Source organism: Sporobolomyces salmoneus (assembly GCF_050403485.1).
Source record: "Sporobolomyces salmoneus JCM6883 DNA, S_salmoneus_JCM6883_v1_ctg18, whole genome shotgun sequence".
Taxonomy (NCBI): Eukaryota; Fungi; Basidiomycota; class Microbotryomycetes; order Sporidiobolales; family Sporidiobolaceae; genus Sporobolomyces; species Sporobolomyces salmoneus.
The window spans coordinates 1-23,418 of record NW_027481145.1 but is presented as its reverse complement, the minus strand read 5'-3'; the positions used below and the strand labels follow the sequence as shown (position 1 = coordinate 23,418).

Here is a 23,418-nt window from a genome sequence, read left to right as displayed (position 1 = left end):
TTCCCTCCCCCTTTCTCTATCGACTATGAATCTTCTCCTCTATCTATCTGTACTATCCCTCTACTCTCGCTCTAGTTCCGCCCTTCAGATCCCCTTCACTACTCCCAGTTCAATCGAGATTGATCAACAACCCGACTCGACATCTCCGACAGACTGGCCTTACCGGGAGCTACCATGGGGAGAGGTGAATGTCCTATCGACTACTGATACGTGAGTGTAGCTCTCAAACGGTCTCGGAGGGAGGGAAGCGTACTGAGCCCCACTTGGACTTACCCCTCTCTCCCTTCCTTACCGAGAGACAGACACGGGTGGCTCCTGGGACATCAGAGGAATGAGCCTAGCTTTAGCGGTGACTGGGGAGGTGAGCGACTCGATGCCCTCTGCCGAGAGATCAGAGCTGACCTCGTCTCGTGTTTCGCAGACCTCTTCTCGTTCGTTTCTCGCATGAAGGACGAGGCTCGCAGACGGTAAGCACTCCCTCTTTCCTTCACAATCACTCCCACGGACTGAATCTGGCCCCATTCTAGCGGAGTCGACTTGTTACTAGTAGATTCAGGCGACCGAGTCGACGGCAACGGACTCGTTGATGCTCAGCCCGCCCCAGATCCTAAAGGATCCACCGCCCTATCTTTCTTTTCCCAAATGCCATACGACCTCGTCACTACGGGAAACCACGAATTGTACCGCTACCCCGTCGCGAAATTCGCGAGGGAAACTTTGAGTGAGAAATTCGGAGAGTCATGGGTTGTGTCGAACGTGAATATCACGTTGGAGAATGGCAAGTCGGGAGAAAAGGAGGAAGTGTTGTTGGGGAATCGGTTGAGGAAGTTTGAGACGGAAATGGGGAGGAAAGTGACGGCGTTTGGACCGTTGTTTGATTTCAAGGGTGCGTAATTTTTCTTACTCGACGTGTCCGCCAGTACTGACCACGTTTGGAAGTGATGATCATCAGCACATGCTCCGGGGATCACCGTTCAGAAGCCGAGCGAGATGATCAAAGAGCAATGGTTCCTCGACGCGATTCGAGATCGTCCCGATTTCTTCCTCTTCGGTGAGCTGCTCTCCCTCTTCTTCACAGTCCTCGCAACTCACTTGTACATGCGCTTCTAGCTGGACATATGTCACTTCGAATCGAACCCGATTCGGAATGGAGAAGTATCATCGCAGCGATTCGAGCGGTTCATCCTACGACGCCCGTTCTCATCTTTGGAGGTCACCACCACGTACGTCAACTCTCTCACATGGTGCACAGTGGGTAAGAGCTGATAGTCCTTCGTTCGATAGATTCGAGATTGCGTGCAAGAAGACCAATTCAGTATGAGTCTCGCAGCGGGAAGATATATGGAAACGATCGGATTCGCTAGTCAGTCCTTCGAACCTCTCTCTCGTATACATTTCATCGACTAAGTCGCCGACGTAGGCTTGAGCGGATTGAACGATACTTCGAAACGACCTAGATTCGCTCGTCGATACATTGATCAAAATCGAAACTCTGTCAGTTCAACTTCTCTTACACTCATCTAGCACGACGAGTGAGAGGCAGTCACTTGACAATCGTACAATTGATCGTAGTACGCCTACCATTCCGGCAGAGAAGATTTCGATACTGAGCAAGGACGCACTATCACGAGAGAACTCGCGGAAACTGCGAAACGATTCAATCTTACTGATCTTTACGGAACTTCTCCTCAAGGTCAGTCTTCAACTTCCCTCTCACGCTTCTGATCCCAGCTGATCACAACGTGATTTCGTTAGATTACTTCCTTCACCGTTACCCCTCTACTTCTCAGCATTCTATCTTCAAACTCCTCACATCCGAAATCCTCCCTACCTTGATTCGTCGTTCCGATAGACCTTACAAACCCTGTACGATCCTCAATACCGGTTCGGTCAGGTTCGATCTTTTCAGAGGACCGTTCACGAGAAACGATCAATGGATTCTCTTACCTTTCCGTGCGTTTTGGTTCCTTCTCAATCGCAGTCGTGATGAACCATTGACTGAGCGGGTGTACAAATCGCAGCAAACAACTTCCTCTACATCCCGAAAGTCCCGATTCGACTCGCGTCGAAATTAATTCCCTACCTCAACCTCGTCGGTGAACACGGCCTCCTCCCTACTCAACGACTCTTCTCCTCCCCATCTTCTCCCCCTCCCTTGTCCCTCACTGGAGAATTTGACCTCTCCACAAGCGCCACTACACTCTCACCGGACGAACTCATTTCCGCCGAATCCGCTCATCTCGAACACGCTCGTCGACGTTCCTTACTCAAGGCATCCGAATCCTCCCTCTCGTCTTCGTCGTCGAGAGGTGGTCGCTGGCGAATGAACCCCTTATCAGAAGGCTACGTCACTCTCGATTCCTGCGGACACTCCTCCCAAGAAGAATTAGGCGACGATACTCTCCATTCACCCTTCCGAGTCTCCCGTCAACCAATCTTCGTCTCAACCTCTCTACCTCCCAAGGAGGAGAAGGAAGAGGTAGTGGATGTAGTGTTCTTCGATTTCATTCAACCGGATATCGTTTCCGCTTTGAATTGGTTGAATCAAGACGACGAGAAAGGGAGGAAATGGAGTGTAGAGGATGTGGGGAAATATATGGAGGAATTGACGGCGAATACGTTGCTGGAGACTTGGGCGAAGAGGGCTTGGAACTAGTAAAGTAGAGTGAGGGAGACGGAGAATCATTCTTATTGTTTTTGCAGATTAGACGTTTCATTATTGTTTTGTGTACCGCATCGTTTCATTGTTCCTTGGAGTTAGTCAAGGCATGACGAGAGACGAGAGAAAGAATGACAACAAGTTTATTTGATTGCGAAAGAAAAGTGCGATTTTAGAAGGAACGATTCAACAAGGGGACGAGAAACGAAACAGAAACGAGAGGGTTGCAAAGCAGGGAAGTATATCAAGGAGAAGTGAGGTAGTGAGAGATCATCATCCTTCGAGTTCTTCAATTTTGGCCGGGGCCAAAGGAGTGGTCGAATTCGAATTCGAATCGTTGGGATCTCCTCCGACTTTTGACCAATCTGCACGATCGGCCCTCGAAGGATCGAACCATCTTTCATCTACCAGTTTCCCTTTGATCGGTAGCAACAATCTGGCGAGGACAAGAAAGGTGATGTGAGCACGGACGAAAGAGTGAACCTCGCAAAGATGATGAACTGACCGATATCCCGTTCGAATTGTACTATCCTGAACCCCAGCGACCTCCGCAATCTTTTTCGGATCCACCTTTTTCCCAAACAAACTCGTAACGAACAAGATACAACTACTCGCGATCGTGATCGGACTCCTACCCGCCAAAATCCCTTCCTCGTTCACTTTCACCCCCGTGTACGCGCAGGCTCGTTGCAAGGGTACGGAAAGTCCGAGATGGTTGCAGTATCGAGTGATGAGGGAGTCGAGATCGGTTGATGGAGCGGATTGGGGAGTCATCGTTTCGAAGGATTTTTGAATCACTTTGAAACAATCCGTGATTTGCTGTGAGATATTGGGAACACATTAGTAACCGAGATTCAGACAGTGACTCATCAGAACCCGCCAACTCACTTTCTTGTCTACACCCGTGAGAGCCATTAATTCCTTAAAAGTTCTCGCAACTCTCCCCTGTTTACACGCGACAAAGATACACGCTCCAATGACTGCCTCCTGTTTCTTCCCCTTCAACAATTTCTCCTCGTCACACCTCTTGAACAACATTTTCGTCGTATCGATAATACTCTTCGGTAAACTGATCGTCTCACACATCGTCGAGATCTGTTGATACGCTCCATGCAAGTCTCGTCCCGTTCCACCTTGTTGATCTTTCGAAACTCGAGATGCGGCCATTTGTAACGAACGAGCGACTCCAGTGTTGTTGTCTTTGAAAGAGATCACCGTTGAGAGTTGTTCCGAAGGGTCGAGCAATGGGTCTTGGGGTCCTCCGACTCGGGAAGGGTCGTCTCCTTCGGAATCGGCAAATGAACGCCCTGCAAGTAGAGGATCACGGGGAAAGAGAGACGAAGGAAGTTTAAGCGAATGTAGAATGGAAATTGCAAACAGAAGAGAACGAGACAAGGGAAGAGAGCTGCAGGGAGGGACTTACATTCAGATCTCGTATCTACGACCTTGTCACCCAGCACTAAACCTATCCCAGAGTGAGGGGAGAGGTATGAGAGTCAGCCAACAATTCGCCCGTCGCCGCGCAACACAGGCGAGCATGACGGTGAAGGGAGACTGACCGCAGTTACCACAGACTAGATCTCCCGACGAGTACTCCTCCAATAGCTCGGTATCGTCCTTACAATCTGGACATGTTAACCTGACATTCAAATCTTGATGAAACTCGGCCGCTTTCTGAGCTGCCAACGCCGCTGCTGCCGCTGGATCCAACTTGAGTGCGAATGCTGCTGGTGCGGACATATCAGGATCGATTTGAGACAAGTAGTGAAGTGAGAGAGGGAAAGAGAGATCGCCAACTTGATTCTCTCTTCCCTCCCCTTCACTCGAATCGCCAGGGATGGAACTCGCATTATGGTTATTGATTAGTACTCTCGTGATCCAACTGATCGAGTACGTTGGTTCAGACGCCCTCGCTTCCTACGTGAGTTCTCCCCACTCCTCTCTCTCCTATCTGACTCTCTGACTCTCCCTCTCTCTCTGATCAGATCTACACTCCCTTTGCCCCCTCCTCTAAATCAACAAAAGCGAAGAAAGCTGAAATCCTTCAACTCCGCGCCGACCTCGCCGCAACTTCCTCTCAAGACGAATTCTCGAAATGGGCTCGAATCCGACGCAAGCTCGACAAAGCCGTCTCCGAACTCGAAGCGACAAATTCTACTTCTTCCGCTCAAAAGGCGAGGTTCGCAACTTCGTTCAAGTCGGCCGTTTGGTTGGCGACGACGATTATTCCGTTCGTGATTTCGTCTTGGAATAGGAAAACTCCCGTGATTTGGTTACCGAAGGGATGGTTTGGTCCGTTGGGATGGTGGTTGAGCTTCCCTTCCGCTCCTGCAGGTACGCCTTATTACCCTCTCTCGCTCTCTCCCGCCTGTTCGCTCTTTTCGAAGATTGTGACTGACTGACGATCTCGCTCTACGTCGAATAGGAGCCGTTGCCGTCTCGATCTGGACAATGGCGTGTAAGCGTACTCTCGGATCAGTCAAGTCCGCAATCTACGAGTTCGTACCGACTCCCGAAGAGAAGACGGCTCAACAATTCGCGAAAGCTCAAGCTCAACCCGCGGCCAAGGAGAAAGTAGCGGTGGGAGTTAAAGCTAGTGGAGGAGAGGAGAAGGTCAAGAAGGAGTTGTAGACACTGCAAGGTCGAATTAACGAGGAGCAATAGAAATGAAGTCCGGCGTAGTAAGCGATAACCGAGTCTGCGAGGTCTATCTCCGGAGTGACTCTGGGCCATGAATGCTGTGCGAGTAATCTCGAGAGGCGATCCGACGTCCACGGGGACTGGCCGCACACAAACTTCGTATCGGCTTTACGCGTGTTGTGCGAGATTACTGGATCATGTGAGCGTCGTCTCAACAAGACGAGTATTCAAGACTCTACCACGATGACAGATTGTGAGGGATGACGCTAAGCGTACCGCTATCAACCAACTCGATTTCACTGGGGAGAACTCAGAAATGTTCAGGGAGATAAACCTCAAACTTCGCAACGACTCTGTCTCATCGTTCAGCTCCTCGTGAAATTGCCAGTTTTCGCAACCAAATCATTACTCGAAATGACTTCTGCGAAATCATCTTCAATGAAAGAGTGGCGCATTCCACTCCCGTAGCTGTTTCCGACTCTCGCTCGTTCGCGACTCTAGCTCGAAACTGAAACTTTTTCCATAATTTTCTCGTTTCGAGGATTCCAAGGGGTCAATCGAAGGGGGAAAGGCTGTCCACAAGAGATCGATAGAGTGAGGGTATTCTAGAGTATAGGAGAGAGACCAAAAGGTGCCGAGAGCTACGGAGTTGGGAAGAAAGTAAAAACGAGAGTTTACATAACTTTGCGATGTTTTCAATCCGAAGAAAGGGTCAAGAGAGGTAGAACAGCATCCACACGAGAGTGAAGCGAATAGTAGAGGTTGGTCAGTATCGTAGATCGTTGTGATCGGGAAGGGTGTGAAAGATCCGAGTTTCCAAGTTCATGTTGCGTTCCGAGCGAGAAAGGCGAGGGCGAGTTTAGTCGAGTGTTCACGACGTCGAGGATTACTGTTTCCTAGCTCTCTTGGATCCCTTCGTCGGTTTCTCCTCGCTCACTTGCCCTCCTTCTTCCAGTTCGGTGAGCCTTCGTCTCAACTCTGCGTTCTCAGTCTCCAAAGCGTCGACCCTCTCCTTCAATTCCTTGTTCTCTTCCTTCAACTTGTTGTTCTCCTTCGTACGTTCTTCAGCCTCTTGTGCCTTCCTCTTCCTACTTTCCCTCGCGTTCAGCGTGTTCAACCTCCTCCTCCTCGCGGCTTCATCTTCCAATTCCTTCGCCGTGACTTGTCCCATTTCGAGCGCTTCTACGTTCTTCTCCAACAATAATTTCGGAATTGGTTTCTTCGACGTACGAGATTCGACGTGATATTTACGAGGTAGAGTCGGAGCATCGGCCGGAATTCGAGATGCACCGCGAGAAGAAGATCGACTACTACGACTTGGGGAAGGTGCTTCGTTCGACGGAGAGAGAAGAGTAGTAGGTGGAGAGGCGAGGGAAGGTCGGGAACGAGTCGAACGAGTCACGGGAGCTGGATCGTTCAATTGAGGGGGAATCCATTCTTCGTCGACACCATCTTCGGCTTGTTCCCCATCTCCGTCTCCTTCTCCTTCTCCTTCGACCTCGTTCTCGTTCTCGTTCTCATTCTCGTTCTCGTTCTCGTTCTCGTTCTCGTTCTCGTTCTCTTCGATTGGAGGTTCGGGTTCACTTCGATCGAGATCGGGAGGTTGAAGGGAACGAGGAGGAGGAGGTAAGAATTCAGATTGACAATCTTCGAATAAATTCTCGTACGTTTTCTGCGACATGATCGGGGAGAACGCCGCTCGGACCTGATCGCTGTGAGTCTTCTGAGGTTTCAAGGTTGAACGGGAGGAAGAAGAAGGGATCGAGGGAAGTGAGATCTGATCGAAGAGACTAGAGTTGAAACCTCCTCCTCCTCCTCCAGCTGCTTCTTGAGGATCTAACGCGAGATTATCGAGTAAGAGAGGGGATACCGTAGTCGATTCAGCTACGTCGTAACCAGTCCAATGCCCGTCTGAGAAATGAGGAGAGACGGAAGAGTGACTAGGAGAGAAGAGGGGAGATTCGAGAGTTTGATCGAAAGCGACGGCGTGCGATCGAAGTTGAGAGTAGGGAGGGGCGATCTGCCGATTAGACGAGGCTAGGGTAGTGTGAGTCGTGTGCGAGTGTGATGAAGAGTGACTCGAATTGAAAGAGACTAGAGAAGACTGTTGAATGTGATCGAGGGGACTGAATCCGTTTCCTGTACCTGTGTGAACGATTTGGTAGGGTCAGCTTACTCCTGATCCGTTGCGAGTGAGAGTGCTGCCAGCTGACGAGAGTGACTCGAGAATGGGGGAGGAAGGAAGAGACGGACGCCGAACGACGTGGAAGTGGTTTCTACCTTTCTAACGATCTCAAGAAAGGATGACTCACTATTGATCCCGTTCGAAACGTGAGAGAGGTGGACTCCCTGATGCGATTGGTCGACCTTTACCCCACTCTTCGACTCGGCAAAAGTCTCGACTTGAAGTTGTTGTTGTTGTCCTCCTCCTCCTCCTCCGAATAAAGGTGAACCAGGTTCCGCTACCCTCAATCCTCCAGATCTCTCAGGTGAGTAGTATTGGGAACTGTACTGAGTAACTGGGTTAGAACGACTGGAGTTGGGGAAGAGAAGGGAAGACGGGTCGAAAGGAGTCGTCAGCGTCATTGAATTGGGAAGATTCGGAGGGATTGGTCTGCTCGCTAACCGTGTAGAGTATATAGTTCGGGTAGTTACAGTAGATGGGTGAGTAGGACTGCGCGTTGAGGAGGGAATGGTGGGCTTAGGTTGATTCGGGAGGATGAGGGGAGATCTCTATTGCTGGACGCTGGGTCACGAGGATCGGAGATGAGACAGATGAAATTGTAGATATGGGTTCAGGTACTCGCGTGGAGATTGCAGAGAGGAAAGAGAGAGAGAGGGAGAAGCAAAGTTGAATGGATAACCTTCAAATTTTTGACATTTCGCAAGGTCAAACTGAATGATTTTCCTCCCCTTGTTCCCAAGTCACTCGCAAGTCACTGCCTTGTTCTACACGTAGCGAGGTCGCGTTTGGGTCGCGTGTGCAGTCCGCCGAAATTCGAGCCGAAGGAAATCGAAAGTTCGCATGGCTGCGATTCACATTCGCTCTCAAGTAAGCGCTTTGCCGGGTTCTACATAGTTCGCCCTGCACGCATCCTAAGAACGTCCGGGAGAACCTGCGGTTCCAAGGCGGGAGAATGCAGACTCTCGACAGCTTGGGAAGAAAACTTTGCGACAGATACAGTTTGCTTTGATGCTGCTGGTTTCTACTTTTGGACGCCTTATCACTTGTCTTAAAGAGTTCAGTCTGCGACTACGTCTCAACTTCACCGAGGGAATCGTCGAGTCGTCGAACAATCAGCTTCGACAATGAGCTGCGTTGTACAACGCAGATCTCGCTTGCAACGAACTTCATCCTTGATCTACCTCCGTCGCATTCACTAGCTGTAGAAGCCATGGAGCACGAGTGCAACAACATGAGAGCAGAGAACAATCGAAACTCGGCGGTTTCTTCCCAGAACGATCCCGCGAAGTCGAAAGCTTTGTCCTCAAGGCACCAAGGCCTCACTCTGCCGATTGACCTCGCGCTTCCACCTCTACAGCTGAGTGTCGATTCCAGGGACACCTCCAGATGGTGTAGCTCCCCCCGTTCCTAGTCACGCCTCGCTAGAGTGCAATTATTCGGAAGGTGCTGAACACTGCATTGCGCAAGACGGGCGCTAACGCATCCGCATGCCACCGCGGCCAAACCGCGGCTCCTGATGGTGTTGCTGATATCGGCAAGGCTTGAGCGGCTTGGAGACGGGACCCGAAGCGAGCCTGCGACAGCAGAACAGAATCGAAGAAAAAAGGAACGCCGGGTCAACTTGCGTCGGGCTTTAGTGCTCGATTAAGCGTACACGCGAGGAGTATCGTATGCAATGGCTGTTACTATGAAGCGGATGCGAAGCTAGAGCATTAAACAGAGGCGAGGATGCAGCGGAGTTCGAAGCGAAGAGGGGAAATCAGGGCGATCCGGAGCAGTTCAACAATCTAACGGGATGACCCGCCGTCCCGACAGAAGTTCGAGGTACGGTTGCAGACAGATGAAAAGTCAGAGCGAGTGAAGTGTAGGAGGTCAAAAGGAGTGGAACCGATTACGAGGACTCTCCTCTCTCATTCTCCACTTTCTCATCACTTAACATGGTACAATCTGCACAAGGTAAGCTCACATACAATCTAACCGAGCTACAGAAGCTGACTAGGGTCGTCTACGTAGGTTTGTTGTCGCTGCTGAATGAGCCAGAACCAGCGCTTCAAGCGAACGCTCTCGATCAACTCAATCGCCACATTGATACGTTCTGGGCAGAGGCAGTAGACGAGATCACTACGATGTAAGCCCTGAACCTCCTCTCCTCTTCTTCTCATGAGCGCGTGAGGAGAGAGTTTCTGAGTCTCGTTCGTCATCCCTCTCATCTTGTTCCCCCCTTGTGCACACAGTGAAGCACTCTCTGAACAGACATCGTTTCAAGCACGTGAACTAGCAGCATTGGTCGCCTCGAAGTTGTACTACCATTTGGGACAGTTTGATGATTCACTTTCGTTCGCACTCGGAGCTGGGAAGTTGTTCAACATTGAAGGTGCGGCGACTCATGGTGGGAAAGAGATCGGTAGAGCAGAGAGTGAATACGTAGAGACCGTCATCGGTAAGTCTGAACTTTTAACATTTTCCTATTTTCCCGGGTTTACTGACGATCCTCGACTCGACGCTCCACGCAGCGAAAGCAATCGATCAATACGTCGCACAAAGATCAACTTCTCCTCCTACAGCACCTGGCGCGCCGAATGAAACTGCTCCAGTCGATCAACGGTTAGAAGCGATCGTCGAGAGAATGTTTGAAAGATGTGAACGAGATGGTGAATACAAGCAGGTATGCGAGGAAATCTTCCATCTATCTTTCCGGAGTGATGACTGATGGAAGTTGTTCTTGTAAGGTTCTCGGTATCGCGATCGCGGCTCATCGTCTGGACGTGATTGAACGAATCTTTTCCGCAACGAAAGACACTTCGCTCCTCGAATGGATCCTTCAAATTGTCGTTCGTGAAGGTGTCGCAGTCGCCAGCAGTTCTCGATCCTACAAGAACGAGGTCAGTAATCGAAAAGTCAATTTTTCGCGAAAGACGATTCGTTGACTTGTCCAGTTATCCTGACAGGTTCTCAATCTCCTCATCAAACTCTTCTCCTCCGTCCCCTCCCGCGACTACTTCGCCATCACTCAATGTTTCGTCTACCTCAACGACCCTTCCCTCGCTTCTTCCCTCCTTTCCGAACTCCTCAACCTCTCTTCCTCTGTCTCCGACAAATCCTCCGAACCTGAAGAAGAGAAAGTCCTCACGGCTTATCAAATCGCTTTCGATCTCGCCGAAACGGCGACTCAAGAGTTCCTTCAAGTCGTTCGATCTTCTCTTTCCCCTGCCGCTCCTGAACCTCAACCTATCGAAACTGAAGGAGGAGAAACTCCCGCTGCCACTACCACGACAGAGGGACAAGAGAAGAAGGAGGACGAAGGAGCGACGCCGAGTCATAGGGAACGAATCATTGCGATTTTGAGTGGAGAAGAGAGTATCAAACTTTACCTCGAATTCTTGTATCGCAACAATCACGCCGATCTTCTCATCCTCAAAAACACCATGGTACGTCTCATGATCTCGTAATCAGCTCCTCTTCTGGCTCGACGCTGATTGGAGAATGTGATGTATCGCAGGGAGCACTTGAAGCTCGAAACTCGATTTACCATTCCGCCGTTTCCTTCATGAACGCCTTCGCGAACGCCGGTACCACCTCCGACTTGTTCCTTCGTGAGAACCTCGATTGGCTCGCGAAAGCCTCGAACTGGTCGAAATTCACGACGACCGCCGCCCTCGGAGTGATTCACAAAGGAAACCTCGCGCAGGGTAAAACGATCCTCGAACCTTACCTCCCCGGAGCATCGTCTGGAGGTAACGCGGCAGCGAAAAGTGTCTACTCGGAAGGAGGAAGTTTGTACGCGTTGGGATTGGTGAATGCGAATCATGGGAAGGAGGAAACTACGAATTATTTGTTGGAGACTTTGAAGGGAACTCAGGATGAGGTTATCATGCATGGTGCTGCTCTTGGATTGGGAGTTGCTGCGATGGGATCCGGAAACGAAGGTGAGTCCCTCCCCCCTCCTCTCGTTCTCTCGAGACTGGAATTTACGTTTTCGTCGACTTTTGATAGAAATCTACGACGCTCTTCGAGATGTCCTCTTCAACGATTCGGCGATCGCAGGTGAAGCTGCTGGATACGCGATGGGTCTCGTCATGCTCGGATCGGGATCGGCGAAAGCCCTCGATGAAATGGTTCAATACGCTCACGAAACTCAACACGAGAAGATCATTCGAGGATTGGCGGTCGGAGTCGCGTTCGTGCTTTATGGAAAGGAAGCCGAGGCGGATGAGATGATTGAGAACTTGTTGGGCGATGCCGTCAGTCTCGAAACGCATCAGTCGCTGCGGAGGTTGTGCTGACTGCTGATGATTTTTGAGATCGACAGGATGCGATTCTTCGTTACGGAGGAGTCTACACCCTCGCTCTCGCCTACGCCGGAACTGGATCGAACGCTGCGATTCGCAAACTCCTTCACGTTGCGGTTTCCGACGTTTCGGACGACGTTCGACGATCAGCAGTCACGGCTCTCGGATTCCTCCTCTTCCGTAACCCTCAACAAGTTCCTCGCATCGTTCAACTCTTGAGTGAGAGCTACAACCCTCATGTTCGGTACGGAAGTGCGATGGCTTTAGGTATCGCTTGCGCTGGAACCGGTCTCGAAGTGAGTTTCCTTTTCTCTCTCGACGCAGGACCTCGAATTGACCTCGCCTCTCTCCCTCGCAGGATGCTATCGCCCTTCTCGAACCTCTCACGAAAGATGCCGTCGATTTCGTTCGCCAAGGTGCCTGCATGTCACTCGCGATGATCCTAATCCAACAAAACGAAGCTTCATCTCCTAGAGTGGCCTCCGTTCGACAAAATTACACCAAGATCCTCTCCGACAAGCACGAAGACGCGATGGCGAAATTCGGAGCTGCTCTCTCGCAAGGTATTATCGATGCCGGAGGAAGGAACGTTACGATTTCGATGCAGAACAAGAGTGGGAGTGGGAACATGCCCGCGATCGTGGGAATGGCCCTCTTCCAACAATTCTGGCATTGGTTCCCTCTTGCTCATTGCTTGAGTTTGGCCTTCACTCCCACTGCTATCATCGGTATCAACAAAGATCTCGCAGTGAGTTTTCTTGGAAAGTCCTTTCTTCCTTCGATTCCCCTGCTCACTCGCTCTTTCCTCGTCTCTAGATCCCCAAATTCGAGTTCGTTTGTAACGCCAAACCTTCCCTCCACGCCTACCCTCCTGCAACGAAACCTCCAACGAAAGAAACGGTCGAGAAAGTCAAGACTGCGGTTCTCTCAACGACCGCGAAGGCGACTGCTCGACAAAAGGCAAAGGAAGCCGAACAGAAGGGAGACGATGTCACGATGGAAACGGTGAGATCAGAAGAATTATGATCAGTGTCAGCTCGATGCAGAAACTGATTCACGTCTCTGACTGTCGCACAGGACGAGGCGAAACCCGCTACGACGACTGAGGATGCCGAAATGAAGGACGACGCTGCAGCACCCTCGAGTACGAAGGCCGAAGAATCGACTTCCTCTTCGTCTGCGCCAACAACGACGAAGCAATCGAAACGCAAAGCTCCCGAACCTTCTTCGTACAATGTCCAAAACCTCTCTCGCGTCACTCCCTCTCAACTCGCCTCGATCTCTCTCCTCCCCGACTCTCGTTACATTCCCGTTCGACCTTTTCCTTCCTCTTCGGATCGATCGGCAATTTCGGGAGGAGGAATCATTCTCGTAAGAGATTCGAAACCCGAAGAACCTCAAGAATTGGTCGAACTCGAAGTGTTGAAACAACTCGAAACTCCCCCAGCTCCTGCTCCTGGTGCTCCAGCTCAAGAAGTATCATCAGGATCGGGAGGAGGAGAATCGAATCAAGATTTACTTTCGGGACCGATCGCAGATGTACCACCTCCTTTCGAATGGACTGATTGGGAGTAGAGAAAATCGTCTGTCTCTCTCTTTGATAGATAGAAAAGAAATTCTAATCTCGAAGCATTTTATCTGTACGAAAGTTGCGACCTGTGCAAATCATGCAGAGAGAGTGAGAGAGAAGAGATAGTTGATTACGACAAGGAAGAAGAGAGACTAGAGAACGTTGATGAAGCAGCTGAAAGCGAATCATAACTCGTCAAACGAGCGACAAAGACTGTTTTCAGTTTAGGATCGTCCGAATCCTCCTCCTCCTCCTCCTCAGCAACTCCGTTGACCGCCTTGCGCTTCAATACAATTCGAAGATCCTCCGCGAGTCGATCCAGCTGTGTGACCGCACTCTTATTTCCCTCGTCGTCGGCTTGACTCAATGCGACCGTGCAAGCTCCTCCGACGATATCTCCCAACATCTCGATCTTGTTCCTCTCCATCGCTGTCTTCGGCCGCAAGGTGATGGTAGGACTCGAAAGAAGCGAAGGGACGACATTGTTGAGGAGCGGATAGAGCATCGACGGTGACTCCGAGAAAATACTGGACCCGACTCGTTCGATTTGACTCCAAAGCATGTAGTCTCGTTCCTCCTCCTCGGACAAGCGGCGAGGCGTGACATTCGGGAGAGCAGGGGTCATCGAAAGGAGAGTAGAGATGATTGTCGAGGAAAGTTTTTCGGGGGCAAACTCGAGTCGCGCGAGTGCTTGTCGAATGAGGAATGCTTCAAGGGTCGTATCCTGCTCTGGTCCTGATCGGGCGAGTAGAGGTAGATGTTCCTTGAGTTGGTCTGACCACGAAGCTGAGTCCTCACTCATGGTCAGTCGAGAGCTTCGAAACCGACAAAATAAGAATCGAGAATGAGCCCACTCGAAGTGCTGGACGCGGCTGCTGTAATTTGTCGAGGTCTCTTGAGTAATCCGACGACTAGCCGTTTTGCGCGGTTAACATCCAACGGAGGAGGAGAAGCCAACGAGAATGAAGCGTTGCTCGAAAGCAAGCGAGCGAGATCTGTCGAAACGAGTTCGAGTACCGTCTTTGGTAGAGATTCTGCGAAGAGGATCACTTGAAGGATGTCGAACATTGCGTTTTGAGCAGGTGAAGGTCTAGCGAGACGCTCGATCGTACCTTACTCATCAGCTTTGGACTGCCGAGTCAATTGGATTGAGCGCTCACGGTGTTCGTTCGATTTCCCCGATCAACCACTGCAAGACTCCCGGAAGAGTGAAGCTCAAAAGTTCTTGTAGGAAGTACGAAAGGGCATCTTTGAGACTGTCGAGATCGACCACTCCGTTTTGACATGCGACGAGACTCTGTTTGAGAATCGTAGGAGCGACTTTGAGGAGAGTTCGAGGGTTCGTAGCGCTGTGCGGATGCGATCTCCGTCAGCTCGGAGCAGACCAGCGAAGGCAGAAAGAGAAGCAAACGGACTGCATCAAATCATCCGAGATTCCGTCCCCGAACAATGCAGAAATGAATCCAGCTACGGCAGTTCTCCCTTCCTCGTCGAGAGACTGGAGTGAATACGCCGCTGATGAAGTCGGGATCCAGCTACTGAGGAAACTTTGCGACGATCCGAGGTGGTGCGAAAGGTTGTCGACGAGCTAAGAGATGACAACAGGACTGTCAATTCAGGATCATGGAATTGAAGAGGAGGTGGAGAGACTAACCTCGAAACGATGCACGACAATCTCAACGACCACAACGAGGTTCCCATACCGTTCAATCAAATTGCTCTCGCCTGGGTCACTTCCGAACAGACATCAGCATTTTTGTCAGGAATACGCGATGTAGTGCTCTGAAACCCACCGAAATTATCCTGAGCCGTATCTAACGAATCGAGGGTTTCTCGAATCGGTCCGAGAAACCTCCTCGGTTCTTCATGAACGAAAACGACTTCGAGTGTTTGGGGGTCTTGGATCAGAGCGTCGCAGAAATGGGCGAGAGCGTCTGGGTCGGTAGATTGCGCGTGAGAAGCGATAAGCTGTGCGTCTCTTCAAACGCATCATCAGTACTGGGAATTTTTGATGGAGGCGAACAAACGACGCACCTCGCAGATACTGTTCGATAGTTCAGCTTGTATAGACAGGTCCGTCGAGAGTAAGCTGAGCGTCTGTTTCACTTCCTCAGCGTCGTCACTCGTCAACCTCGATTGCAGGTCAAACGATGCAATCTGTTCGCTTCGAAGACCCCAGCGTCAGTTTGCGTTACGGTACAAACAAAGCTGAAAGACCTCCCAAACGCACCGATGAGGATTGTAGCTGAGTCTTGTCTATTGTTCGATCGATAGAGAGTGTAATTTCTTCCGAAATCAACTCTTCTCGACAAAGTCCCGCGACGAGAATTTGCATCGCAGTACTTCGACTGTAAGCTCCGGACCGAATCGTAAACTCCTGACCGCGTCTACACGAGTCGAGATCGAGGGAGCTTACTTGTCGTTATCGATCTCCATCGCTTGACTCGACCGAGTCTTTTCTCGTAAAGCCTCTGACACACCGCTCTTGAGTTGCTCGTCGCCATTGACGACCTTTCGTATCAGCTTCGGAAGCTGGTGAACAGTCTTGATCAGTCTTTCTTCCCGTACAGGCCAGGCGGAGCAAGAGAAACTCACTTTGACTCCGAGAATACTCCTCTTCACATGTTCCGACCTCATCGTACGTTCACTCTCATACGCTCTCACCGCCGCATCAAACAGCTGCGAGAACGTCTCGATCGTCGCTTCTTCCTTCGAAGCCGAATAGAAGACGGCTTGTCGTTGTCGATACTCGAGAATCGCAATTAACCTCCTTGCGAAATCGGGTTGAATCGTCCTGGGAGTGGTCGAGTACTGCTCAAACCACAAATAAACATGTTAGCCATCCCGAGCATTGCGGTGATGAAGACGGATAAGGGACGAACCAGACTCGAAACGAACAAATCTAGATCTGGACCTCCCGCTCGATTCGATAACCTCGGGATCTTTCTTCGCTTATTCCCATTCGAGCTCAACCTCGACAGCACTGAATTCAAAGGTCCAACCAACGCTACTAGTTGTCCTGGTTGGGACTCGCTGGTTGAGGAAGGGGAAGGGAGGGAATCGAGGAATTGTTCGATTTTCGATTGACAAGTCGGGAGGGATGGGGAAGTTTGGAGAGTTTTCGAGGTAAGGGTTCGAGTTTGAGTAGTGAGGAAGCTGTTGGACCAGTCGATGATGGCGGGATAGGTAGCGGAAGTTGATGCGGATGAGACGAATCGAGAGAGGAGATTGTCGAGGAATCCGATTAGGCCTTGAGCGGTTTCTTCGGTCGAGGATGAGAGATACGGAGTAGTAGCGGAGGCCTGTTGTTGTTGAGCAGCATTGACGAGCGAGAAGATAGCTTCCAAGGTTGGAAGAGGGAGAGAGGAAGATATCGACGAGAGAAGGGATTTCACGAGGTACTCTGATCGAACGAGCGGAAGTGGACCCTGCAGAGATTCATGCAGAAAGGAGAACAGGGTTGGTGGAGGCGTCTCGGATTCGGATAAGAGCGAGAGAAGCGATTCTGTTGAACGAGCATCAAGGGAATCTCCTCATCAGCTCTCCCCTCGTCAGCGAGGAAGAGGAGAGCGCACCTGTTGTATCCTTCTCCATGTCTACCCCATCTCCTGCCAGCTGCTTGACGAGTCCAGTCCACTGTGAGGAGAAAGAGAGGATGAGTATTGATGAAACGAGATTCTGAGCCTGGAGAGCGTACAGTAACAGCGCTCGTGCCTTGGTAGAAGCACAGGCGAATGACAGCATCGACTCTACGCGCGTTCGAGTCGATAGCCATCAGAGTGAGGTGAAGGAGGGGGAAAGAGTCGAATCTCGCCCGCACGTGAGGGCTTTCGAAAGTTGAGACCAGACTCTGTATTTTCTGCTTTGTGCTGACCCCAAAATAATGGCTGATAGCCTAAACAGCAGCTCAGACGGTTGCTGCGGGAATGGATTGGCGCGGCGCGGTGGGAGAATACCGAACACTTTCGTGCTCAAAGCGCAAGCATTAATCGCCAACTCGTCTGATAATCTAATGACAGATCTCAGCATATCAATCGTGCTCTACGTACGTCTTTTGTACCGACGATCTCGAGAGTTCAAGCAAACAAACGATAAGTGGTAGTTTCGCAAGAGCGTCTCTACTCCGAGTCTTGATCTGCGTCTTCATCCGCTACCAAATCCCCTTTCTCCTCTCTGAACCTATTCAATGCCTCTGTCGTCGGATCGAACGCCCAATGATTCAATGTCTGTCGAATTCCCGGTGAAACCTCTTCTTCTTTCGGTTCGACGAAACCTATCTCGCAACCAATCTTAGCACCAACGCCCTCCCTCCTCAGAAGTTCAGGTAGAGGTAAAAGGTGTACTCACTGATTCCCGCTTTCCTATACTTCTCCAACAAGATCCTCCTCCATCTCCCACTCGCCTCCCCAGCAACTCTATCCCATCTCCCAATCTGTCTCTCGTCGTCCTCGCATCGTCTCCCCCTCCAAAACCTACAATACCATTGAAACCATCCTCTCGCGTCATGTTCTTCTCGAATCCATCCATTCTTCTCCCATTCGTTGTATGGTTGTCCGACGAAAGGTTTCCAATGATTCACGGAATCGGTGAATTCTCCTTCTGGTCGAGTTAAATACTGTTGGTACTTCTCTACCCTATCAGTTTCTTTGTCTCGAGCAAGCAGATAAGGTAGAGAAGTGCGAACCATCGAGGTATCGAGTCCTTTCAACCATTCATCAAACGGAATATCACTCCAATCCTCATGCAATTCCCTCCCCGTCTTCTTACTCTCGACCGGTCTGAAATATCCTCCATCGAACGCACCTCTTTGAAGGATCTCTTGCGGGGATAGGTTGGGTTTGAAACGAGGATAATCGGGGAAAATGAATTCGAGTGAAATTGGGTCCCGATACGGTTCGGGCTCAGCTAAAGCCAATAGAACGCTTTGTGAGCTCGAAACTTCCGAGGCATTGTGGATGCAGCGATCAAGAGCTCACTAAGTGTATAATCAAACTGCCCATCTCCAGGAGAGAACCGTTTCCCGATATTCCTCTTCCTCAATTCGATCGCATCAGGGGTCTCTTCCTCTTCCTGAAACTTGTTCGTGACTGTTCTCTTTATAGGTGTAGCTACTTTCGCCGGCACTTTACGCTTTGATGAGGAAGTCGAGTTGGATGACGTCGTCGTTCCGGGTTTGATGATCGAAGGAGGAGCGAGAGGAGGGGGAGGTGAGGGAGAAGCAGAGACTTTGATACGTTTCGTAGGTGGTTCAGAGGTAGTTGTTGATGGTGCAGGGCCGCGGGAACGTGTTGAGACCATTTCGAAGTGTTGAGTGAGAAGCAAAGAAAGCGCGACTTTGGAATCTTCGTCGTTTCGCAAGCCTTGACTTGCCGATAACGTCGCGCGATCCACTTGAGCGCACAGACTGGGTCGCAACAAGCGACAACCTCTCGGCAATCCTCCCTCAGGAGGACGATAGGAAAAGAAAACCAAGTCGAACGAGAAATCAAGTTGCGAGGTAAAGGGGGAACATTCAACAGTACTGTAGGAGAGAGACCACTGAACTGAAAACTAAACTTGCGTACTACTAGAATCCAAACGTGTGTGAAAGACGATTCCAGATTTGAAAAAGAACGAGTGAACGAAAACGAATTTTGTCGAAAGTGTAGTTTTTTTTTTTCCGTGTTTGCTGTTCCAACCAGGGAACCTGTACTTGTTGTGCGTAGAGAGAAAGAGCTTAGACGGTCCACTTGGTTACTTTCGTACCGTACTATTCAGATCGAGATGCGGTCAGTTCGAAGATCATTCACGAGGAGAAGAGAGTTCCCTTGTGACTTACTTTCGCTTGACTATCCTTATGACTAACGAATTCCACATCACTCGAAACCTTATCCTTGTCACTCAAATTCAAACCCCCTTTATCGAACCCCAACACTCCATACTTGAAATGTTTGCCAATGTTTTCGATTCGAGCTTGATCCGAAGGGGAAGAAGTTCGAGTCCAGATATTGATACGGAAGAACGCTTTGCGAGAAGAGAGGATCACTCCGGTGATTTCGTTCGAGAAAGTTGGGGGGAGAGGACTGGGATTCGGAGAAGAGGAGGAGGAGGAAGGGTCCGAGAAGGGAGTTTCGAAAGTTTCACCTATCGCAGCCAACATCTATTCGCGCACACATGCTACGACGTCAGTTTACATGTTCGATGTACGAATGCGAAGGGCGCAGCTCCTGGAGAGCTCGAGTAAGGAGGGCGCGACAGAGAAAGTGAGAATTTACCGTGTACAACCACATGGTATCGATTTCCGACGAATACTTTCCCCTCGGCAACTGTACTGACCATTTCCCACCTTCCTCGTTCGCCTCGTCCTCCCACGCCGGTTTGATCCCTTCCTTGAACAAGTAGTAATTCGAATTTGGACTCAAGTGACTAGGAGCGATGATATTGTTGTACAACCTTTCCGTCCTCTCTACTCGTCAGTCCGAGCTCTCCCTGTAGCTTGTGTGAATCATGATTGGGACTCACCCCCAGAACTCTTCGACAGATTGAAACGAGATGACTTTGGAAAGTGCCTCTTCCCAAGATTTCGCCTTGTCCTGTTTACTCGCCGAATCGAACCATAACGTCCAAGGCGAATACAAGGGATGTTTCACGTTGAAGTTCGAAGGGTCAGAGAGTACGGTAACGTCTCCTCCTCCTCCTTCAGCAGATGAGGACGAGATGGCAGTTTTGACAGCGGCGTGAGAGGCTGAGGCGGCGGCGGAAGGGAGATTAGATTGTGGTGCTGGAGGTGAAGTCGCAGTAGAGTCGGACATTGCGGAAGAGTAAGTTGAAGGAGGGGGGAGAGAAGTTGATCAAGATGTGGAGGAAGAAAGGGGAGAACAAAGAGTTTGATGAGGGTTGTAGCGCTGAGGGTGTATGTCTTCAAGTGACTGGCGTAAGTGGTGAGTGAATGAGGTGGAAGAAGATGATCAACAAAGAGGCTCGAGTTTTCCCGCGTTTCGCAGATCGCAACTCGCTCTCTCAAACAAGTTCGAGCAGATATCCTTTACAGTCCAACTATATACCATGATATGTTCCAGGAGAGAAGGCAAGCAGATAAGATAATGTCCATAAAGTTTTGTACACAAAATGCGCGAGAGGAACAAGGAAAGTCGAATAAAGTCCAGGGAGAGAGTACAAGTTCCGTAGGGAGAGAGATTCGGTGGATGATGACAGGCTGAGCGATGCGGAGAATATACGGAACCGAGGCGAGAGCGCGATAGAGCCGCCGAGCGAAAAGAGATCTCGTTTAACGGAAACGAGGAGTTGCGAGTCCGATTTGTCCGGTTCTGACATTGTGGATCACGTAGTGGGACTGTGAGAAGCAAGGAGTGTCAGTAGAGACTCGAAGTGGAAGCCCGGAAGGTACAGCGGCAAACTTACGAGGACTACGGGAGAGAAAAAGCAAAACCAGTCAAAATTTCGTAAGTTTCGTTGTTCCGAAGTCGCTAGTTCCAGGAGAGAAAGGGATACATCACTCACGGAATACGTCTCCCAAAATATAGCTGCTTCCTCTGAGAAGCAAAAGGAAAAAGAGTGAAGAGTCAGTCTCGTCTGCGCCGCGCGATGTCGCGAAGAGGGAGAAAATGCGACACTCACATGCCGAGGTTAGCCCCCATGAGCGCTCCAACGCATTGGTTCGGATCTTCCTCGGTGTAGCCAAGGTTGAAGTCTGGTAACGGACAACGATTCGTGGTGAGAATCAGCTTTGTGCGAAAAACGGCGAAGCCGAAAGAGGCTGAAGAGAGGAAAGAGAACGGCTACTCACCCTCAGGGTTCACCGCATACTTCTGCAGAGTAATACGAGCGAAACTAGCTTCAACAGTTGGGGTCGAATCGCAGGGCTGCAGAAAATAATCGAAAAAAGTGAGCTTGTCTTGCTGAACCGACAACGATAAGGGGAGAAGGATGCTCACGAAAGTATAGATTCCGTCATCGTAGAGTGCCGAACCGGGGATGTGCGAGTAGAACTCGGCAGCAGCGGCATAAGGAGCCTGGCGAGATCAAAGCTTTTTCAGTGAGGAGAACGGCGAGGCGTCGCAGGAAAAGACAGACTGACGAGGATAAGGGTCGTTCCCGAGTCGAGGATAAAGTTGACTCGTTGACGATTAGCCTGAACACCGTTCGCGAACCAAGTAGCTGGACGATGAACGGAAAAACCTCGTCAGACTCCACATCCCGACAACGAGTTTCGTTTACTCGACTCACAGAAACCGATCTGCCAGTACGTATTGAACGAAGTGTTCGAGTCGTCTTTCGCAACGTTGAAGAATCGAGGAGTACCCGTAATCTTGTTACGTTGATATCCCGAGAAAGTGAGCTGGAAAAAACGAAAACGAAACGAGGATCAGCTCCAGACTCGCAGAGGATGATGCTCTGGAGACTCACAGCAGACTGTCCGGGAGTGTTTGAGAGGCGAAGACCGAAGTAAGGAACGTTTCCTTGACCTTCGTTCGTCAAAGTGAATTGAAGCGAGGAAGAGTAAGCTTGCGAGAGCGAAGGGTAGGCAAGTCCCATCCTGTACATTCGATCGAAATCAGTACTTGCGAGAGAAAGGCGTAGGATCCGCAGCGACAACGCACAATCTGTCAAAATCGAGTTGTAGTCAGCCTCCTTTCGCTCAGACAGTCGAGTAGAAACTCACCCGTCAGACTTGATGGAAGCGACAGTAGACGAGAGAGACGAAGCAGCAATGACAGCTTGACTCGAAGCGGTGAGTCCACCAGCCGTCACTTTATCGTAAACGAGGTTTCTGTGCGAGCGGCGCAAATGATCAAGTAACCCTTTTCGACGAGTTGGGTGAAGTAAAAAGCGACGCACCCGCTTGAGGAAGTACCATCTACAAAGTTTGTCGTGACGCTAGTCGAAGTCCTGTTCGCGGTAGACGAACTCGCGACATTGTATCGGTTCTTCGTTCCACAACTCGTTCCGCAAGCGGTTGACGCGACGGTGAAGTCTGAAGATCCGGTATCGAAGTAGATTTGAAAGTTTTGCGCCTGATCAACGCAGACTATTCAGCTTGACGAGAAGAGGGGAGATGAGGAAAATGAAAACTGACGGGAGTTCCAATCGCGACGGATCCCGTCCAAACTAGTTAAAACACGCCGAGTCAGCAGGATCCAGTATACACAGTGCTGACTGTACGTACTGGCATAGTCTGCAATTTGAAGGGGCACAGAACCACGCTTCGCAACTTGTTGAATTCTACCATCTTGTCGAACTGCTGCCGAATTACTCGTTACCGCACGCGAGTTCTAACCTCCCCACCATCTATATCAGCTACTGTGCTACTCTGTAACGTCGGAAGAGAGACTCACACGCTGGTATTTACTGCGAATCCCGACGCGCCAAGTTTCAGCCCAAAAAAGTTGAACGAAAACAGTCTGCCAAACCAGCGAGGGAAGTAAGGGGAACTAACACTTGTAGACGGTTCGTCTCTTGTTTGATAGCTGCAATATTGACTGCTCCATTCGCCTGAGTGATTCCTGGGTCTCGTTTACTGAGTGGGACCGTGATCGCGTCGGAGGAAGAGATTAAAAGAGAGGCGAGGGTGAGGGCGACTGCTCCGCTGAAGAGCATAGCTGTGAAAGAGTGACTAGGGGTGAGGTTGATTGAGTTGAATGAAGCGCGTAAGAATGGGAGACAAGAAGAAGTAGATCAAGGCTCGAAATCGAAAGTTTTGAAATCCGCCGGTTTGTTTTTCTCTTGAGTTTCACAATTGCTTGATCAAACTCGTCTCGCGCAGTCAAGCAATCCCTCGATAGGAAACGACGAAGGGAAGACGACGACACAAGTAGAATAGAAGGCATAAAATGAGCCTGAATTTCGTTACAGAGTACATAGTTTTCCGTTTGACATCGACGAAGAAATCCTTTGGGAGAGCAAGAACCAAGAGAAAGACAGGAAGGCAGTAAGCTCCGATTCCTCCACCTGGTCACTGCTGGAGGTTCCGAACTCGACGTCGGTACAATACAAAAATCCTGTCAAGGGGATGGGAGTTGGTGTCAGCTCAGTGATGACGACGACGATCTGAACGTCGACATCGAGACGGACCTGA

General features: G+C 50.3%; 9 protein-coding genes across 9 annotated transcripts; 3 read left to right on the top strand and 6 right to left on the bottom strand.

Moving 5' to 3' along the window:
• Positions 1–25: 25 nt before the first annotated feature.
• On the top strand, positions 26–2,656 carry SMN1 (Smn1p; the record flags this gene model as incomplete). The annotated part of the gene is made up of 11 exons (XM_076631546.1): positions 26–210; positions 303–361; positions 422–467; positions 528–886; positions 953–1,051; positions 1,111–1,223; positions 1,285–1,363; positions 1,421–1,494; positions 1,573–1,693; positions 1,756–1,953; positions 2,022–2,656. 11 exons carry the CDS (start codon positions 26–28, stop codon positions 2,654–2,656), a joined length of 1,968 nt encoding a protein of 655 aa, XP_076488363.1.
• Positions 2,657–2,932: 276 nt separating this feature from the next.
• SUA7 (transcription factor SUA7) lies at positions 2,933–4,399 on the bottom strand (the record flags this gene model as incomplete). Its single annotated transcript, XM_076631545.1, has 5 exons — positions 2,933–3,095; positions 3,165–3,478; positions 3,548–3,966; positions 4,083–4,124; positions 4,219–4,399. 5 exons carry the CDS (start codon positions 4,397–4,399, stop codon positions 2,933–2,935), a joined length of 1,119 nt encoding a protein of 372 aa, XP_076488362.1.
• Positions 4,400–4,496: 97 nt separating this feature from the next.
• GET1 (GET complex subunit GET1) lies at positions 4,497–5,290 on the top strand (the record flags this gene model as incomplete). The annotated part of the gene is made up of 3 exons (XM_076631544.1): positions 4,497–4,580; positions 4,645–4,993; positions 5,085–5,290. 3 exons carry the CDS (start codon positions 4,497–4,499, stop codon positions 5,288–5,290), a joined length of 639 nt encoding a protein of 212 aa, XP_076488361.1.
• Positions 5,291–6,185: 895 nt separating this feature from the next.
• Positions 6,186–7,885, bottom strand: JCM6883_004984 (bZIP transcription factor; the record flags this gene model as incomplete). The annotated part of the gene is made up of 2 exons (XM_076631543.1): positions 6,186–7,444; positions 7,612–7,885. The coding sequence occupies 2 exons, from the start codon at positions 7,883–7,885 to the stop codon at positions 6,186–6,188; spliced, it is 1,533 nt and encodes a 510-aa protein (XP_076488360.1).
• Positions 7,886–9,421: 1,536 nt separating this feature from the next.
• On the top strand, positions 9,422–13,348 carry RPN2 (proteasome regulatory particle base subunit RPN2; the record flags this gene model as incomplete). Its single annotated transcript, XM_076631542.1, has 12 exons — positions 9,422–9,440; positions 9,498–9,612; positions 9,719–9,924; positions 9,998–10,149; positions 10,214–10,366; positions 10,433–10,912; positions 10,984–11,410; positions 11,478–11,725; positions 11,794–12,069; positions 12,132–12,521; positions 12,590–12,778; positions 12,851–13,348. The coding sequence occupies 12 exons, from the start codon at positions 9,422–9,424 to the stop codon at positions 13,346–13,348; spliced, it is 3,153 nt and encodes a 1,050-aa protein (XP_076488359.1).
• A 125-nt stretch (positions 13,349–13,473) lies between these two features.
• On the bottom strand, positions 13,474–17,118 carry JCM6883_004982 (uncharacterized protein; the record flags this gene model as incomplete). The annotated part of the gene is made up of 13 exons (XM_076631541.1): positions 13,474–14,129; positions 14,198–14,433; positions 14,504–14,692; positions 14,759–14,931; positions 14,998–15,068; positions 15,137–15,311; positions 15,378–15,500; positions 15,574–15,691; positions 15,760–15,875; positions 15,939–16,154; positions 16,226–16,848; positions 16,919–16,979; positions 17,041–17,118. The coding sequence occupies 13 exons, from the start codon at positions 17,116–17,118 to the stop codon at positions 13,474–13,476; spliced, it is 2,835 nt and encodes a 944-aa protein (XP_076488358.1).
• A 343-nt stretch (positions 17,119–17,461) lies between these two features.
• Positions 17,462–18,641, bottom strand: JCM6883_004981 (uncharacterized protein; the record flags this gene model as incomplete). Its single annotated transcript, XM_076631540.1, has 4 exons — positions 17,462–17,616; positions 17,691–17,958; positions 18,028–18,248; positions 18,320–18,641. The coding sequence occupies 4 exons, from the start codon at positions 18,639–18,641 to the stop codon at positions 17,462–17,464; spliced, it is 966 nt and encodes a 321-aa protein (XP_076488357.1).
• Positions 18,642–19,059: 418 nt separating this feature from the next.
• JCM6883_004980 (eukaryotic translation initiation factor 4E) lies at positions 19,060–20,134 on the bottom strand (the record flags this gene model as incomplete). The annotated part of the gene is made up of 4 exons (XM_076631539.1): positions 19,060–19,092; positions 19,162–19,482; positions 19,598–19,775; positions 19,845–20,134. The coding sequence occupies 4 exons, from the start codon at positions 20,132–20,134 to the stop codon at positions 19,060–19,062; spliced, it is 822 nt and encodes a 273-aa protein (XP_076488356.1).
• A 476-nt stretch (positions 20,135–20,610) lies between these two features.
• On the bottom strand, positions 20,611–22,940 carry JCM6883_004979 (pepsin-like aspartic protease; the record flags this gene model as incomplete). Its single annotated transcript, XM_076631538.1, has 15 exons — positions 20,611–20,676; positions 20,745–20,749; positions 20,844–20,875; positions 20,961–21,033; positions 21,130–21,205; positions 21,278–21,355; positions 21,421–21,500; positions 21,570–21,681; positions 21,750–21,879; positions 22,006–22,113; positions 22,182–22,357; positions 22,420–22,451; positions 22,510–22,615; positions 22,679–22,691; positions 22,780–22,940. The coding sequence occupies 15 exons, from the start codon at positions 22,938–22,940 to the stop codon at positions 20,611–20,613; spliced, it is 1,248 nt and encodes a 415-aa protein (XP_076488355.1).
• Between the last annotated feature and the right edge of the window lie 478 nt (positions 22,941–23,418).